The 19175-nt window shown below is 40.1% G+C and overlaps 1 protein-coding gene across 1 annotated transcript in view; it reads left to right on the top strand.

The window, feature by feature from the left end:
* Window positions 1–341: 341 nt before the first annotated feature.
* The window catches only part of KLHL2 (kelch like family member 2), a 128204-nt gene continuing 109370 nt past the window's right edge, over window positions 342–19175 (top strand). The window contains exons 1-2 of the mRNA XM_036853065.1: window positions 342–613; window positions 12217–12342. Of these exons, the coding sequence (XP_036708960.1) occupies window positions 588–613; window positions 12217–12342 (152 nt within the window). The 5' untranslated portion in view covers window positions 342–587. The remainder of the gene's footprint in view (window positions 614–12216; window positions 12343–19175) is intronic.

The raw sequence follows: 19175 nt of genomic DNA, 5'->3' as shown, positions 1-19175 counted from the left end.
GCAGGTGCAACAAGCGGATCACAGCCTGAGCAGGGAGGCTCCAGTTCCTGCTTGGGACCCTCGACAGGCGAGTCATTTCTTCTTGCCTCAGTTTCACTATCCGTAGAGGAAGGATCGGCTACGTCCACCCCTCCCGCCTCCCTGGGTGCAGGCTGGGAAAGGACAGAGCGAGCGCGCCTGTGGAGCGGGACAGTCAGGGAACGCGGAGCGGAGGGACGCCGCGCTTTCCGGTGAGACCGCACCCTTACGTCTCCAGCTCCAGCGTCTGGGCCGGCGGACACACCCCGTATTTCGCGGTTGCAGGAAGGGGCGGTGCGGGGCGGGGTCTCGAGGGCCCGTCACACCCGGAAGTGCCCGCCTGCAGCCCCGCCCCCAGGAGCGCCGGCAGGCTGAGCTAGCCCGCCGAGCGAGGCTGGCGGAGCTGGGCCACTTCGGGGGCGGGTGCGGGTGCGGCGCGGGTGCGGGGCGGCGGGCGGGCGCCCGGGCGGATGGGACGCGGCGCGGCGGGCGGGCGGGGCAGGCGTCCGCAGCTGGAATGGTGCTGGCGGCGGCGGGCGCCCGCGAGCTGAAGCCTGAGAGGAGCCGCCATGGAGACGCCGCCGCGGCCTCCCGCGTGAAGTGAGCTGACGGGCGGCGGGCGGGGGCCGCTGCGGCCGGGCAGGGCCGGCGGCGGGCCGGGCGGCGGGCGGAACGCAGCCTGGCTGGCGGGCGGGGCGTCACCGCGCGGTGTGTGGGGAGGTCCTCCGCCGGTGAGCGGGGAGTCTCGGGAGGGCCGAGCATCCGCGGGATGGAGACACAGGATGCGCGCGAGGCCGTCGGAAAAGGAAGCTGCAAAGTACAGACGCCGGTGCCGAGAGGAATTCCACTTAGCTTGCTTGCTTAATTCTTGCTAATTCCTAGCAAAATTCTGTCTGAGGAGCTTGCACATCACTCGGAACGAGCCGAGCCGCGGCTGTACAGGGCATGTGACCTCTTTTACCTGGCACTGCAGAAAATCGTATCCAGAAATCACAGCATCTTCTGTTTCTTTGGCACCCTGGGCGAATTAGTTAGTGTACGACCTGTCAGGCACAGGTGTCTTTTTCCTTGGTACCCAAGTACAGTCAAGACCACCTGCGACAAAATTGCTTCCAGAAATAAGCTGAACAATTATGTGGGAGACATTGAAAATATTGCATTATTCAATACAAGTTTTTTTTTTTTTTTTAGCATTTTGTTAAAAGTGGACTATAAATCCCCAGGAATTTTGAACATTTCAATTTTGATTTGCTTTCCTTAGTTTAACCTTTATGAAGTAACAAGAGCCCTTTGAATCTGACTTTTCAAACTGCCAGAAAAATCTCATTCTAAGAACCGTGTACCTTTTCATGACAGCTCATTCTTGGAGCTTTATTGTTTTTCACTTAGATTTGGCCAGCTTCACTCCAGGGCAGTTGTATCACACCAGCCTCTTGTGGCTATTTGGCAGAATACCAGCCAAAATATAAATATTTGGCTTGGGCTGAAAATTTTTTTGATGTTGAGTCTTTTTAGGAGCGCTAATAGGATTCTGGCACTTTTTAAAAGTGCCTTACAGAAATTTTAGCTTGAGTGGAACAGGTCATGAAAATCTTAAGGAGTACCTACGACTCTTGAATTGACCCTCCTGGGCTGGTAGGAATAAGAGCTCAGTTGCTTGGTGATGGCTGTCGCTTTGAAGACTTTGTCATCTGGTCATGTTCTTCAACAGGTTCGGGAAGGCTCCTGAACCTCTAGGAAACATGATGGTGGATTGTTAGCATCATGTGTGAGCACAGCATCAGCACATGAGTTCTGCCCAGGCTCAGAGGCACGCAAGGCAGGAAATGCTACTTGTCTATAGACAACACATAGTATAGAGGATATCCCACATAGGATGATATTTGTCGTAAACCCGCCCCCTTTATATCAGTTCCCTGCAGTCCCTGTTTTGCTTCTGGAGCAGAGGGCACTAAAGGAAAGAAAAGGGGGACCTTAGAATGCAGGTGAGAAAAGGGTGTGGAAAAGTAGGCTCTGGAGGGAGGGAGGAGAGAGATTAAAAATCATTTAAATAGAGGTAATTAAAATGAAATAAATGTGTGCATACAAATATTGATAAACTGAATCTAAGACATCAACTAATCAGAATTTTGGCGTTCAGCCCAGTTCTTTGCTATTGAGACTTCATCAGTAGTGCTGGAACAATGAGAGGCTGAGATGTAATGGAAAGCCTGAATGCCAACAGGGATGAAAGAATAGTTAAAGAAAACCAAAACCCAAAAAACTCTGTTCAGCCATGGGTGGCTGAAGTTGGTGAGACTTTTGTTTCTGTTCATTTAATGGTAAATACAAATAGGTTTTGTTTTCATTTGGTCTATCTAGGAGTAGCCCTAATTCCAGAACTATAGTGTTTTTTTTACCTTTCTGTGCATCAGAATAGTTTTTCTTCCCACCCTTTGGCCTATTTGCCTCTACTCCCAATAATTTTGTTTTTTCCTTCCACACTGAATCATGGGTGCTGGATTTGAGAAATGGCAGTTCTTGGGGAAGGAGCTTTGTCAGGCCTCGCTGTGCTAAAGCTTAGCTAGGTCAGAGACCAGTGCAAGTTATTGGGCGGGCTCAGCTTTTCATAAGGTTAGATTTTTAGCTTGAGCTTAAAGGCAAAGAAAGTTGTTTGAGGTGGACTTAAAGTGCCTTGGATGATGTGGTTGGAAGCAGGGACTCAGATCCTCTTTGCATAATTGTCTGTTTATTAATTCATTCCTTCTGCAAATGTTTGCATGTTGGTCTCTCCCTGGCACTGAGTGTGATACTTTTGCTTGCCCTTCTCTTTTAACAGCCAGTTTTGCATCATTTTCAAATCCCACCTTGCTCCCTTTCAGCCTGTTAGACATTGTCTTGGAGGGATGGAGGTGACTACGTCCAGGCTCCCTAGTTCCTTCCGATGGGCTTGTTGAGATTAGGTTTTTTAAATTTCTTCTGCTCTTTCTACTCCTTGCCTTCACGTTCTTCTCATCCTTTTTGATTCTCATGTTGATTGTCATGGGCTTTATATCTCTATTATTTTTTGCATCCTTGAGTGTATGTGGCTTTTAGATTCTCCTGCATTTTCGGGTCTGGGTGATATTAAGACCATGGGACATTTATTTGCCTGATTGAACCTGAAAAGTGTTCAACTAAAATTATATGTAGGTTAGCAAAGGAGTTGTCTCAGGCAATAAACTGAGATGTGTGAAAGGAATTGTAAACTGATCAGCCCTGACTTCAGGAATGTTTTATACATTCTAGCTTTTATAGTTATTTTTGTAAAGGATTTTCATAATTACTAAGTTGAAGGAAGACTGTGAGTATAGGACAGAGTGCATCCCTTTGACCTCACTGAAAAGTTTTCTTGGCCTTCATTTTCCTACTGGCCCTCTTTCACAAGTTGGCTTTCTCCCTGCAGGCCTTGCTTTTTTGCTTTTCCAAGCATGCCTCAGATATACAGCCATGTCCTTTTTCAGTGGATTCCACATCACTGGAAGCTCTTGAGCGTTAGAGATGTTCAGCATAGGCAGACAAACATCTTATTGACTGTGTTCTAAGGGATTTAGGCAGCAGAAAATTAGTTGGATTAGAGCAGAGATTCTCATGTTTTTGGATTTCACTGACTGTAAAATTTAAAAAAAACTGAAGTCCAACATAGAATTGCTAAGTTTTTTATTTTGCCAAGTTAAAAAAAAAAAAGATAAAATTATCAACTATCATCATCTTTTTGTAAAAGAAAGGACATTTTAGTGCCCCTCCCCAAATACAGCGAAGTACATAATCTCAGGCCAAAGGATAGTTCTTAAATTGAATACATTTAGTTTTATGAAAACTTACTACATTGTCCTCATTTTGTCACAGATCAATAAAAAGTTCATTGAAACCTGATGTTTGCGATCCACTGGACCAGATGACCTTTAATGTTCATTCTAATTCTAAGATTTAATTACTATGAATTTGGAACCTTGGCATGGGTTATCCCAGTAGTCATTTGTTTGCCTTTTATAACCCTTTGGAATGTATTCTTGTTTTTTGTTCACTCCTAAGTGTAAATTGGGCATCTCTCAGATCATAGGTGAATCTCCTTAATGATAGACAAAGACGTTTAAAATATTCAGGAACGATAATGGCCCACAAGGTGATGTTGAAAGAAGACGTGTGCATCAACATGTGCTGAAGTGTCATATATAAGGAAAATTTTGAGGTGCATTTGGGAACTTGAGAAGTGGATTCTGAAAATAGGTAGCATTTATGTAGTAGTCTCTGATTCTGGGAAATCACTCCTCCCCCTCCCACCAAATAGTCCTAAACCTCTTGTTTCTAATTTACATTTTCTTATGCACATAGTAGGCATCAATAAATATTAGTAAGTGTGCTTTTGTGAAGGTGATTGTACATCTACTCAGCTGTGGTTGCTACGGAACTGCACAAAGAGTGTTTATGAAAGCAAGTGAAATTCTTTCTTAAGATCAGGCGGAAAGTTCTTTCAAGGTGATACAGAGAATGGAAATTGCCTTTCAGATGCTCTTCTATAGAATTCTACCAAATTCCAGATGTATTTACTGTTTATAATGAGGGAGTTCAGGTTTTTTATTCATATTTATTGGGTGCCTTCGGTGACCAGGCTTTGGGAATATCTCAGAAACCAAAACAAAGTCCTTTTCCTCATGGTTGAAAACTGACAGTAAACAATACATGATACAGTTATCTGTAGTGGGTGGGTCTGTGTACTTTGTGTTGTGTGCTTTTCTGTCTCGAATTTCAGGCTATGGGCATTTGCTAAAGTATTTTTTGACCAGTTCTTTTCACTAATCCTGCCTTGAAAAACAGGCCCTTGCTTGCCATGACACTACTTTTTCTTGGTTTCCTGCTCTAGTTTTTAGGTTGTTAAAGGTGATTTATTTATTTTATTACTTTATCTCATTTAATCTTGTCAACAACCTACCTTATTAAGTGTAGGTCTCTTATTATTATTAGTTTTCAGAGGTTAAGTTACATTTCCAAGCTTATCAAGTAGAGGAGAAACTGGGACTCTAATCTCTCTCTGTGGATCGCTTTTTTGGCTTACATGGCTTCTGTTCGTTGGCAGTAGCTGTTTCTCCCAGATGCAGGCCTTGGCCAGTTCTTCTTTTCAGTCGACTATTAATCACTAAGTTGTGGCTCCATCTGTATCTTAAGCCTGGGCTCTAGATCTGTGCCTCAGTTTTGAATTTTGAGCTTCTTACGGAACACCTACCCTTAGCGCATACATCAGATTCAACATGTCTAAAACTGAGTTTTCATAATCTTTGTTCTCAAACTGACTTCCCTTTATAGCATCTCCACTTACTCAGTGGAATAATCATTCTTCTGGTCCTGGATACACAAAGCCTTGGAATGGTCTTTGATTTTTCTTTCTTTCATCATCCTCCACATTTTATCAGCTCCCAGGAACTGTACAGTGTTGGTTTCAAGTGTCCATTCTGATTGCTGATACTCTGGTGATACTCAAGGTTTCATCCCTTGATACCTGGATTATTTCTCCTGTTGAACTCTTAGGTATTCTCTCATCACCTTTCAGTCCACCTATTGTTTTGACACCACCGCCCCCACCCCCAACATCGAGTCAAGTCAAACACTTAACAAAACCAGATATCAGCCAGGAAGTCTCAGCCCTCCATCATTTTGGCCTTATCTTATATGTTCAAAATCATTATGTGCCTTAACCTCCCAAGGTAAACTATATCTTATCACAAGCCGGGAGTCTCCAGCCTTTTCCTATCCTGTTCTCAGTTAAAACAACTTAGAATCCCTCCAAGGCCCAGTTGGAGCCCCATCCCCTTCACAAAGTCTTCCTTGTATACGTCAACTCATTCTAGCTCCTCTTTGCAATTCCTATACTATTTATAATTGGTAGCGCATAATCTTGCACTTGTGTACGGACTTCTTGCCATTCCCTGGTGGTTTCCGAAGTGCCTCCTCACTTGGCTGGTAACTGGAGAAGGTTTCTGTGTTCAGCATCCTAATCGCTCCCCCTGCTTAGTATAGGGCAGCAGTGGGCTAGGCAGTGCTTACCTACTTGATTTATTAACAGTGGTGGTGGTCTGGAGTATTGCCAATAACTTTTAATTTAGTGTTGCAATTAAAAATGAAGAAGGCCAAGAAAATCCATAAAAATGTATCTCCATGTTCAGTTTAGCTCCTAACCCCAACATTTTTCTTCTTAACTCTGTGTTTACATTCACATAGTGTTTAGTGCTTATACAGCTCCTGAGGCAAGTAGGTGAGGTGTCACTGTCTTTGACTTTCATATTACATTTACTATTAGACAGATCTGTGGAATAACAAAAACCTTATTTTATAAGTACACAGTCTGAAGCCCAGAGAGGCTAAGGGACTAATCCAAGGTCACTTGGTTAGTATCTGCAGGCTAGGACTGCAGTTCATGTCTTCCGGCTGATTTTGCTCCTCTTCCAGTGCCTTTTCATTAAATGCTGGAAAATGTAGCCCAGTCAACTGAATATGCCAAGTCATAGTGCTGCCCCCTTACCAGCCAAGTGATGGTAATAGGAAAAGTGGCAAAAGAAAGGTTAGAAATGAGAGTGATAAAAGACATGGAAATGTTTGAAATGGATCATCAACCTTCTCCTCCCTATTTTAGCACCTCACAGATATCCCACTCTGACAATGCTGTGTTAATTGTTTATAACATATGCTATAAAATAAGACTGATCTTGCATAAGACATGCTTTTACCCTAGTCGCTTTCCTGGTGGTAGTCACTATCAAGGACAAAAAGTGCCAGGTTGTCCTCTGTTTGTCACGTAGGTGAGAGGGAGCGGGGTTGAACTGAAGCAGAGCATTTTACAGCTCTCTTGTTCTAGGATCAGAGAGCTTCCTCACCTCTGCACCTCAGAGTCCCAGCTACCTCCTCCTGCCGGTGTTTCTCTCGAAGGCCACGTCCTGGTCCTGGGGGAGGACAGGGCGAAGGCCCTCCCTCCATCCTCCGGAAAGTTCAGCATTCCACTTTAAGTGCTAAGCCGTTTTAGTAAAATTGGGCATGGCCAGCTTTTCTAGACTTTTCCTTTCCAGCTCTGGGAAATTGGAAACATAACTTTTAGCAATACATGTACTATACTAATATATTCAGTGGCATTGTTATGATGTAGTCTGTATGGTGTTCTGTGACTGGATAGGAGGTTTTTTCTCACAAGATGCTTCATATTCAGTTCTAAGGGTCTGTGTACTGAAGGTCTAATTCAAGTTCTTACATGTCTGTAGGGCAGACATTAACATTATTTGGTAATATGACCATATGTTCGTTGATTACAGTTAGTCTGCTGGGTCTGTACCTAATAAAAGTGTAAATTCCAAGCACTTGAAAAAAATTTGCAGAGCAGGTCTTTTTGCATGTAGCTAATTGCAAAAACTGAAAGCACAACTCTGCCACAAACCAAAAATGTTTCCAGTGGAGAAAGCCTCCCACTTTTACAACCTCTAAGTAATACGGTGGTTATTTGGGTGAGGTGAAGGATGTGAGTGTATTTTGTTAGGAAACTGTAGAGTGGCATAACAAGTATTAAAGTATGAGTTATGGTTGAATCTCTACTTCTTATATCCTGGACTTGTTATTGGAGCAATGTTCTTATGGTAATCAGCTTCCAAATGCAAGTTTAGCTCGGAAGACAGCAGAGAAAATAGAAGAGATATAAAGTAATGGAGAACTTCATAGCAGTATAGCATGGATGGTGACTTTGAAAACATCAGCTGCTGACGTGAACTTGGCAGAAATTTATAAGTGATGGTGGGTGATTCATTGCAAGCAGGGGAGTCTTGCAGCTTTTGAGGTGAACAGGCAAAGGGGAGAGTAGAGATGGTGGCCACCCAGGGGCTGAGTATTTGTCCTGAATGTGAAAATGTCTGGTCCCCTGTTAAATTTTTCAGCTGCATCATTCACATGACTTACAGCATTATTTCCACCAGAAAACCTTGAAAACATAAACAACCTCTATTTCCTAAAGTGTTCGTTCTTGATCTGAGATGATTGTCCTGTGGTGGGAGGTAAGTGGGTGGTGGGGCATATTACATCACCCTCTTTTTAAAAAAATCATACATAGCTGTCTTTCCCCCCTACTCCTGGAGATGCTGTCATTCTGGTATGCCTAGACCTGTAAAAAGGGCTTGCCTGAATCTTCACATGAAGAGGGATGGTTATGGGTAGTTTAGAAAAATTGCTTGGGTCATGTGGTCCTTCTGTCCCCTCCATCGGAAATCACTATTCCAGAACAAATAATATGCATCAAAAGAAAATGTATGTTATTTCTAAGATGTTCTCAGAATTTTTGTAGGAGGTTTAAACCTTTGGTTGGTTGTGGAATCTTGACTGTTGGAAGGAGACAGCCCTTATTAGAGTCTTTGCCTCCTCTCTTGAGAATTCAGTTATTGGCAGTAGTGTGTTCTTAGGCAGAGTTAGAAAGTTACCCGGTCTGAGAAGCCAACCTTGCCTACAGCTGGGAATTTGTAGAAGAGTCAGTCGTGGAAGGAAGGCTTTCGGATTATCTATTAGCAGTGTTCTGGGATCCAAACCCTTGAACCCTCAATTATTGTAGAATATGTGTTGTAACAACAGGCTGTTGGGTAGTTTTAACACTGGTTATGGGATGTAGAGTTGGGGGAAAGACTTAACAAGTGAAAGAACCTTGAAAAAGTATCTCCTCCAGATAGTTTAAAGAAGACGGTTCTCATATTGAGGAGCTTTTCTGGAAAAGACTAGCCCTTCGCTTCACAAGGGAAGCAGGGAGGTGTAACTGTACTTATGGTGTAACTTAAAAGGTAAACCTTTCCCTCCCACTTGGTTGCTTTCTAGTGGATGTTCATCTTCCACATCTGTAATTTTAGACATGATGTATCATTTTCTGTTACTCAGTTCTGCTTCTGAACGAGAGACCATCTGACACAAAACCATATAGGAATTAGAAAATTGTGGGAAGGACTTTAGTGTTGAAAATGTAGACCTGTGGCAGGGTGCTGCATTTGTAAGGGGCTCTCAGTACAGAGAACACTTAAAAGAATGCAGTGTTATTTCTTATTTATTCCTTTAAGCCTTCTAATGGAATCTTTTCTTTGCAGAGTTTCTGGAGTATTAGAGAAGTGGGAGCTAAAAATATTTAGATTTAAGAAAGAAAGCAGCAGTATAAACATTGGTTGTTGTATGGTATCTGTCTTAAAGTTAATTCTTTAATGCAGGAAGTTTTAATTCCCAATTTCTTAAGCAAATATAAACTCTTGACTCTTAATGATGTTCTTTGTAGGGCAGAGTTGCTTTTGTTTCCTTTCTGAGCATTGAAAGGCCTTCTATGATAGTTTTGCCAGTCCTCGATATTATATTTTCCCTCTGTTGTAAACTTAAGTAACTAAATTTGAAGCAGATATAAATATCATTAACTTGCTACATATGTGGATATTCGGTGTTACGTGGTCAGAAAGTTTGTGTAGGTTGCATATATCTACATAATTTCCCCTTTTCCTACTGTTTTCTTAATGAAAAGGTGGTGGAAATGGCATTATGAGAATACGTCTTATACTAAAAAGTGTGTCCCCACTTCCCTCTGCCAGATCTGCATGTTCTTTCTTTCTTGGCTTCTAGCTCTTTTTCTTAGGCCGGGTGTAACTCATCCCTCAGTGCGTGTGCGCGTGCGCACGCGGCCACAAGGAGTAGGGTGCACCATCCCATTCTCCCACTCCAGCTGTGGACTCACCCACTGGAGGCAGCAATGGCACTAATTCGTTTGTAAGGTCCCCTTAGAAACTCAGTTGGTGGGGTAGCAGCTCTGATGTCCACTTCTAGTGGGTGAGCCCTCAAAGGATCAGGTATCCCTCAATAAGTGTTGATTCTGGGGGAGGGGGAACGAGCAAGGATAACTTCTGTGGTTAATGCTGGGTTATCTTAATGTTCAAGTACCCGAGTTTCATGGCTTCATGTACCACATTTCTGTCTCCAGCTAGATTTTTTTCTCTCAGACTCTAGACTCCTGTAATCATCTGCCAATTTGAGAACATCTTCACTTGGAAGTCTGATATCTTAAAACCAACATGTGTAAAAACTGAGCCCTTGATCTTCCAACTTCCAGACTGGTTCTGTCTGCAGCCTCCTCCATTCAATGAATGGAAAGTCAATGCTTCTAGCTGCTCAGGCCAAAAAACTTGGAGTTACTCGGACTTCACTGACATGGCACTGTCAGTGCCATGGCACATGCCTTCTGTCAACAGATCTTATTAGCACTCCTTTAAAATATATCCAGAACTCAGACACTTCTCATCACTGCTTCTGCCTCCACTGCTGCTACGCTGTTCTGAGCCACTGTCATCTCCTCCTGCATTACCCTTCTCAGTAGCTTCCCTCTTTTCATCTTTGACCTATAGAGACTATTCTCAACCAGCAGCCAAAATGATCCTTTGAAAACATAAGCTGGGTTGTGTCACTGTTCTGCAGTACCTTGCCATTTCACTCAGGGTAAAAGCTAGTGTACCCAAATTGTTTTCTGCCTCAATCTCTTTATCTGTCATATGGGGATAATAATAGTAATTAGCTCACTCAGGGTAAAAGCTAGTGTCCTACATGATCTGTACTCCCCTCTCCAGCCCTGCTCTCATGTCCTGGAACACACGAGGTGCATACTGGCCTTTGCTCTCTAGTTATTCCTTCCGTCTTGGCCTTCTCCCACCTCCTGGTCCTCATTCCAATCTCAGTTCTCAATTTGGCCTGCCCTGATCACCCTGTTTAATACTGCAAGTTCCATCACTCCATCACCATCACCCCCGTACTCCTGACTCTCTTTACCCGGCCCTCTTTCTTTTTTCCGTAGTTCTTAATTTCTAACGTGCCACTTACTCTACTGGTCTGTTGTGTGTATTGTCGATGCCCCCCCCGCCCCCGCCCGCCCCCCGACTCCAAGCTCCCTGAGGACAGGGATTTTTATTTTGTTTATTGATATATTCCTTGTGCCTAGAATAGTGCTTGGTACATAGTTGGCACTCAAAAATTATTTGCTGAATTAATAAAATAATATTTGAAGAATGAATTATCTTTTCAGAAATGGGTCAGGAAAGGAAGAGGCATGAAAAGAAATGGTGCAATAAATAATGATATTTGCCTTTTGTTCTTTGTGTGATGTATATACAATTATGATTTTTTTAGGCTTAATTTGGTATCCTAATTTATTAAACTTTAATAGCTTTATTAAGGTATAATTTACATACCATAAAATTCACCCATTATAATTGTGATCGTAGTAAATTTCTAGAGTTGTGCAACCATCTCCTCAAAAAGTTCCTTTTGTCCATCCATATGCAGTTAACCCTCCCCACGATGGCACCCTGATTTCATTTGTTAATTTTTTCGCCCCCAGATTTCGAAAGAATAATTTACACAGCAATACTAACATAGCTTTGTACTCTTAAAAATTACACATTTAAATATGAAATAACTATCCATTGCTTAATGTAGGAAATGGTATTGAACATTAGTGAAAAGAACGGCCTTGAGGGTCAGACTAGCTGCACTCTTATCAGCTCTACCATTTACCCAAATTGTTTTCTGCCTCAATCTCTTTATCTGTTATATGGGGATAATAATAGTAATTAGCTCACAGAGTTGTTGTGAGGATTAAACAAACAATGAAAGAAAATTTAGTACAGTGTCTGCCTTAAAGTTAATACTCAGTAAACAGTTAAAGTAGGTCCAAAGTATATGGGGTAAATAACCTTGCAGGTGGAGAACAAAATTCAAATTCAAATTCAAATCAGATTCTAAGCTTCTGAAGTGTGTGTAAAATACGACCCAGTTCCTGTCTTGGTTTGTAAATAGGCCCACTGCAGAATGTAAAAGCAGGTTAATTTCCAACAGAGAAAATCATTTCTCAGCATTTCTTCTGAAGGTATCTGCTAAACCATGTTTACTGAATTTTCTGTGCCCATCTTTGAGAGAGCTTTGAAACCAGGGAGGTAATTATCTACTTTTTTGTTAAAACCACAGTGACCATCAGAAAGTGTTCTGAATTGTGTTTTAGTCTTGGGTTGAAAAATGCTGTGAGACTTCCTCTAAGTGAGTGGGGGAGAAGGGCATTCATTGTATCTCTTGTAGCCTGATAAGTCTGAACTAAACTATCTTTAATAAGATCTTTTTCTGTGTTTTGTTATTTTCTTTTATGTACAGATGCACAAAGCAGGGTCATCAGAAGCCTCTCGATTCAAAAGATGATAATACCGAAAAACACTGCCCAGTGACAGTGAATCCTTGGCATATGAAGAAAGCTTTTAAAGTCATGAATGAATTAAGAAGGTATTATTACGTTAACATACCTTTATTTTTCACTATAAAGTGAATATATTCCCCACCCCTCATTTTTGCTTTGTTTGATACAGAGAACATTTAAAGCTTTTTCTGCAAGTTTTTTAAAGGAAGGAAGAGAGCAAAAAATTTATCAGAAGTGTGAATGGTATAATGCTGCTCTGTCCAATATGGTAGCCACTAGCCACATGTGGCTAGTCTGAATTGAGGTGCTCTGTAAGTGGAAAATACGTAATGGATTTTCAAGACTAACTACCAAAAAAAAAATGTTTATTAATAAGTTTTAAAAATAATACATTTTGAAATGATATTTATTATTCTAATATTGGCTATTTTGGGTTAAATAGAATTTTACTTAATTCTATTAAATTAATTTCACTTGTTTTTATTTTTAAATGGGATTACTAGAAAATTCTGACTTGCATTATATTTCTATTGGACTGGCTGGTCTAGGGTTTCTAACTTATCATTGCAAAGCATATGAAAACTTTTATTAAAATTTTTTTTATTGAATAGTTAATTTATAACATCATGTTAGTTTCAGGTGTACAACATAGAGACTCAACATTTTTATAGATTATACTCCATTTAAAGTCACCACAAAATAATGCGTATATATCCTTGTGGCCTATCCATTTTATACATAGTAGTTTGTACCTCTCAGTCAAATCCACTACCCCCATCCTGCCTCTCCCCTTCTTCTCCCCACTGGTAACCACCTGTGAGTCTGTTTCTGTTTTGCTATATTCACTAGTTTGTTTTCTTTTTTAGATTCCACATATGAGTTATAACATAGAATATTTTTCTTTCTCTGACTTATTTCATTTAGCATAATACCCTCTAGGTCCATCCATGTTGTTGCCAATGGCACAATCTCATTCTTTTTTATGGCTGAGTAGTATTCCATTGTGTATATATACCACATCTTCTTTATTCATTCAACTGTTGATGGACACTTAGTTTGCTTCTACATCTTGGTTATTGTAAATAATGCTGCTCTGTACATTCAGATGTGTGTATATTTTCGAATTAGTGTTTTCATTTTCTTCAGATGTATACCCAGGATTAGAGTTGCTGGTAGTTCTATTTTCAGTTTTTTGAGAAACCTCCATAGTGTTTTCTATAGTGGCTGTACCAAGTTATATTCCCACCAACAGTGTAAGAGTGTTTCCTTTTCTCCACATCTTTGCCAACATTTGTTATTTGTAGATTTTTTGATGATAGCCATTCTGACAGGTGTGAGGTGATATCTCATTGTGGTTTTGATTTGCTTTTCTATGAAAATTACAGACGTTGAGCATCTTTTCATGTGTCTGGCCATTTGTATGTCTTCTTTGGAAAATGTCTCTTCAGGTCTTCTGCCCATTTTTTAATCGGATTGTGTTTTTGATATTGAATTGTATGAACCGTTTGTGCATTTTGGATATTAACAGCTTATCAGACATATCATTTGCAAATATTTTCTCCCTTTAGTAGGTTGTCTTATCATTTTGTCAATGATTTCCTTTGCTGTGCAAAAGCTTTTAAGTATAATTAGATCCCATTTGTTTATTTTTGCTTGTGTTTGTTTTGCCTTAGGAGACAGACCAAAAAAAAATATTGCTATGATTTGTATCAAAGAGTGTTCTGCCTATGTTTTTTTCTAGGTGCTTTATGGTTTCGGGTCTCTATTTAGGTCTTTAATCCATTTTGAGTTTATTTTTGTATATGGTTTGAGAAAATGTTCTACTTTCATTCTTTACATGTAGCTGTTCAGTTTTCCCAGCACCACTTGTTGAAGAGACTGTCTTTTCTCCATTGTATATTCCTGCCTCCTTTGTTGTACATTAATTGACCATAGATGGGCAATTCTTTATTCTGTTCCACTGATCTATGTTTCTGTTTTGTGCCAATACCATGCTGCTTGATTATGGTACTTTTAGTCAGGAGTGTGATACCTCCAGCTTTTGTTCTTTTTTTCTCAAGACTGCTTTGGCTGTGCAGGGTCTTTTGTGGTTTCATACAAATTTTAGGATTATTTGTTCTAATTCAGTGAAAAATATCATGGTATTTTGATAGGGATTGCATTAAACTTATAGATTGCCTTGGGTAGTAAGGGCATTTTAGCAATATTAATTCTTCCAATCCATGTACATGGGATATCTTTTCATTTCTTTGTATCATCTTCTTTTCCTTGTCATATTTTATATTTTTCAGAATGTAGGTCTTTCACCTCCTTGGTTAAGTTTATTCTTAGGTATTTTATTTTTTTTGGTGCGATTTTGAATGGGATTGTTTTCTTACTTTCTCTGATAGTTCATTATTAGTATATAGAAAAGCAACAGACTTCCATATATTAATTTTGTCTCCTGCAAATTTACTAAATTCATTTGTTAGTTTAATATTTTATTGGTGGAGACTGTCAGGGTTTTCTATATATAGTATCATGTCATCTGCAAGTTGTAACAGTTTTACTTCTTCCCTTCCAATTTAGATTCCTTTTATTTCTCTTTCTTTTCTGATTGCTGTGGCTAGGACTTCCAATACTATGTTAAATAGAAGTGGCAAGAGTGAGCATCCTTGTCTTGTTCCTGATTTTAGAAGAAAAGCTTTCAGCTTTAATCGTTGAGTATTATGTTGGCTAACGATTTATCATAAATGGCCTTAATTATGTTGAGATATGTTTCCTCTGTACCCACTTTGGTGAGAGTTTTTATCATGAATGGATGTTGAATTTTGTTGAATACTTTTTTTGCATCTATTGAGGTGATCATGTGATTTTTATCCTTCCTTTTGTTAATGTGGTATATCACATTGATTGATTTATGGGTGTTGGACCATCCTTGCATCCCTGAAATAAATTCCACTTGATCGTGGTATATGATTCTATTTATATATTGTTGAATTCGGCTTGGTAATATTTTGTTGATGATTTTTGCATCTGTATTCATCAGATATATTGGCCTGTAATTTTCTTTTTTTGTAATATCTTTTTCTGGTTTTGGTATCAGGGTAATTAATGGTGGCCTTGTAGAATGAATTTGGGAGTGTTCAGTCCTCTTCAATTTTTGGAATAGTTTGAGAAAGATAGGTATTAGCTCTCCTTTATATGTTTGGTAGAATTCCCCTGTGAAGCCATCCTGTCCTGGACTTTTGTTTGCTGCGAGTTTTTTTTTAATTACAGATTCAATTTCATTACTAGTGATTGGTCTGTTCAAATTGTCTGATTCTTCTTGATTCAGTCTTGGCTGTTTGTATGTTTCTGGAAATTTGTCTGTTTCTACTAGGTTGTCTAATTTGTTAGCATATAACTGTAGTATTCTCTTATGGTTTTTTTGTATCTCTGTGGTATGGGTTGTTATTTCTCCTCTTTCAGTTTTTATTTTATTTGGGTCCTCTCTTCTTTTTGGTGAGCGTGGCTGAAAGTTTTATCAATTTTGTTTATCTTTTAAAAAAGCTCTTGGTTTCATTGTTTTTTGTTCGCTTTTTTTTTGTTTGTTTAGTCTCTGTTTTACTTATTTTCTCTTTGATCTTTATTATTTCCTCCCTTCTGCTGACTTTGGGCTTTGTTAGTTCTTATTTTTAATTCCTTTAGATGTAGATTAGGTTGTTTGAGATTTTTCTTTTTTCTTGAGGAAGGCCTGTATCACTATAAACTTCCCTCTTAAAACTGCTTTTGCTGCATTCCATAGATTTTGGAAAGTTGTGTTTCCATTTTCATTTATCTTGAGGTATTTTCTTATTTCCTCTTTGATTTCTTTATTGACCCATTGGGTTTTTTAGTAGCATGTTTAGTCTCCATGTGTTTGTGCTTTTCCCATTTTTCTTTTTGTATTTGATTTCTTGTTTCATACTGTTGTGGTTGGAAAAAATGCTTGATATAATTTGTGTCCTCTCACATTTGTTGAGACTTGTCTTGTGGCTTAGCATGTGATCTATCCTGGAGAACATTCCATGTGCACTTGAAAAGAAAGTACATTCTGCTGTTTTGGATGGAATGTCTTGTAGATATCTTCTAAGTCCAACTGGTCCAACATGGTATTTAAGACAACTGTTTCCTTATTGATATTTTGTCTGGATGATCTGTCCATTGATGTCAGTGGGGTGTTAAAGTCCCCTCCTATTATTGTATTATTGTCAACATCTCTCTTTATGTCTATTAATATTTGCTTTATACATTTAGGTGCTCCTGTATTAGGTGCATATATGTTAATGAGTGTTACATCCTCTTCTTATATTGATCTCTTTATTATTATATAATGTCCTTCTTTGTCTTTTGTTATAGACTTTGTTTTAAAGTCTGCTTTGTCTGATATGAGTATTTCTACTCCTGCTTTCTTGTCATTTCCATTTGCATGAAATATAAGAAAACTTTTAGACAGAGAAAAATGTAAATCTCTCTTTGGTGGTGGTGGTGGTAGTGTTAGTAATTTGGGGGAGTAGTGACCTGCCCATTGCTAAGGAATTCTCAAATATGTTAAGAGTCACTGCAATGAAAGAGTGACTTTAAAGGTTGATTGAAAAACGAGTAGCTTTTTTTTAACTAAAAGACTAATGTATGTATTAGCAGGCTTGGTTTTATTTTCTTAGCATTTTGTGAAAGACATATATTTTCCCATCATTCCCTTTGTGAAAGTACATATATTTAAAAGCTTGGGCTAAGAAGGGAGTGACTTAAACTTTCCTTTAATCTCTCTATGCTATATCTTCCTGAAAGCCCATCCTTTTGTTTTGTTCCATCATTTGTTTGTTTCTTCTTTAATTAAAGACTCGGTAAATATTCATCTGCTGGGTGCTGGAGATACAATGGTAAGCCAGAACAGACATGGCTGCTACCCTCATGGGGCTTGTGATTGACTGCAGGAAGCAGGCATTAATCAAAGAATCACACAAATAATTTACTGTAAATTTTAATGGCAGTAACTGCTACAGGGAGGGCTATGAAGTTAGATAACAGTGGTCAGGGAAAGCTTCCCTGAGAAGATAAGAACAATTGTGCTGAGATCAAAAGGAAAAAATAAGTAAGGAAATGAAGTCAGGCATAGAGAATGGCAGTGTCCAAGTCTTGTGGTGGGAGTGAGCTAGCCTCCTGGAGGAGCTGAGGAGTAGCTGGAGTGCAGATGGCTGGGGGGTCATGGCAAGAGAGGAGGCTGAGTGAGTAGGTGAGGGCCAACATTCTTAGAGCCTTCTACATTTTGGTCTTTATCAGGAGTTGCCGTGGGAGAAGCCATTGGAGAGTTTTAAGCAGGGATGTGACATGATCAGATCAGATTTGTATTTTGAAAAGAACACACTGGCTGCTGGGTGGAGAGTGGATTGGAGAGAGAGCGATAAGAGAAAATTAAACTAAATAATGGATATTAGATTTGTTTCCTAGTGCTGCTCTGACATCAGTTTCAGTAAGTAGGTTTTCATTTAGTTTTTGGGAGAAAATATAGGTGGGATAATCCAGCAGGTCTGCCCATGCTGTTTCAGTTAATCTCGTTGCAAAAGTAGTTATTAGAATGTAAAATGCAGTGGTTATTAAGTGACACTGAAGGAAAAGTAAGAAAAATAGTCTGGTTATTTTGAGACATTTTCTTTTTCTTTGAAAAATCTAGAAAGACTGACTTTTAATAGGCCTATTCATGTTACTTTTCCCCCCACTCCCATGGGGCTGGTAGCCAGACCTTCCACTGATGTGTGAGTGGGCCCCTGTTGACGAAGATCTCAGTCACTAAACTACAGGGAGGGCCACACCTAGCTCTCCTTCCTGAGGTGAATGACCCGAGTTTTTGGACAAACTCTTTGGCCTTGGGCCAGTTGTTTTACTTTTTTGAGCCTTAACTATAAAATGAGGGGAGTGGATGGAATGCAGTCTAAGGTTCATTGCTGCTCTGACGTTCTTTTAGCCTGTGAGGTTTTTTCCTGCTTCCCTGCATGTGGTGCACCTTGTCTCATCCTGGGATTACTTAGCTGTAGCCGTCATTCAGCTGTTTGTACCATTTTGGGGGTGAACTGTATGGCTGTGGAACAGTATGTTTTTGATCTTTGTGTTGCACCATTTCAGTAGCTAGCATGTAACCAGGCTAATAGTTGATGTTGATTTTCAGAACGAAGAATAACCTTTGAATAGCTGAGTCTTGGCTGCCACATCCACAACAAGGATTGTTTTAATGAAGTCACCGACTGCTAGTGTTTTAAAAAATGAACTCTCTTTGAGGCTCATCAGCACTTTTTTTTTTTAATGTCATTCCCTTTTCTCTTACCCCTTATTGCCAATTTTATTTAATTCTATTTTTTTTAAAATAAATTTATTTATTTATTTTTGGCTGTGTTGGGTCTTCGTTGCTGTGCGCAGGCTTTTCTCTCGTTGCGGTTAGTGGGGGCTACTCTTTGTTGCAGTGCGCGGGCTTCTCATTGCAGTGGCTTCTCTTGTGGAGCACGGGCTCTAGGAGTGCAGGCTCAGTAGTTGTGGCTTGCGGGTTCTAGAGTGCAAGCTCGGTAGTTGTGGCACATGGGCTCAGTTGCTCCGTGGCATGTGGGATCTTCCCAGACCAGGGATTGAACCCGTGTCCCCTGCATTGGCAGGCGGATTCCTAACCACTGCGCCACCAGGGAAGTCCCAGTAATTCTTAAAAAAAAAAAAACAAAAAAAAATCTCTGAAGAAACGTACTCCTTGTACAGCTGAAAATCTTTTGTTATTTCCTGTCCTTACATCAACTTCCTGCTGCCAGAAATAGGTAGCTGAGAGTGGCTTCCTGACTTCTGGGAAGGGAGAACTTCCTTGTTCTCTCCATTCTGCTCTTGGGCTGTCACCTCTAATAAGTAGAATATCAGCTGTACCCCAAAGAGTGTTATTAAC

This window comes from Balaenoptera musculus, chromosome 5 (genome assembly GCF_009873245.2).
Source record: "Balaenoptera musculus isolate JJ_BM4_2016_0621 chromosome 5, mBalMus1.pri.v3, whole genome shotgun sequence".
In the NCBI taxonomy this organism is placed as follows: Eukaryota; Metazoa; Chordata; class Mammalia; order Artiodactyla; family Balaenopteridae; genus Balaenoptera; species Balaenoptera musculus.
This window is presented reverse-complemented; position numbering and strand designations above follow the sequence as displayed.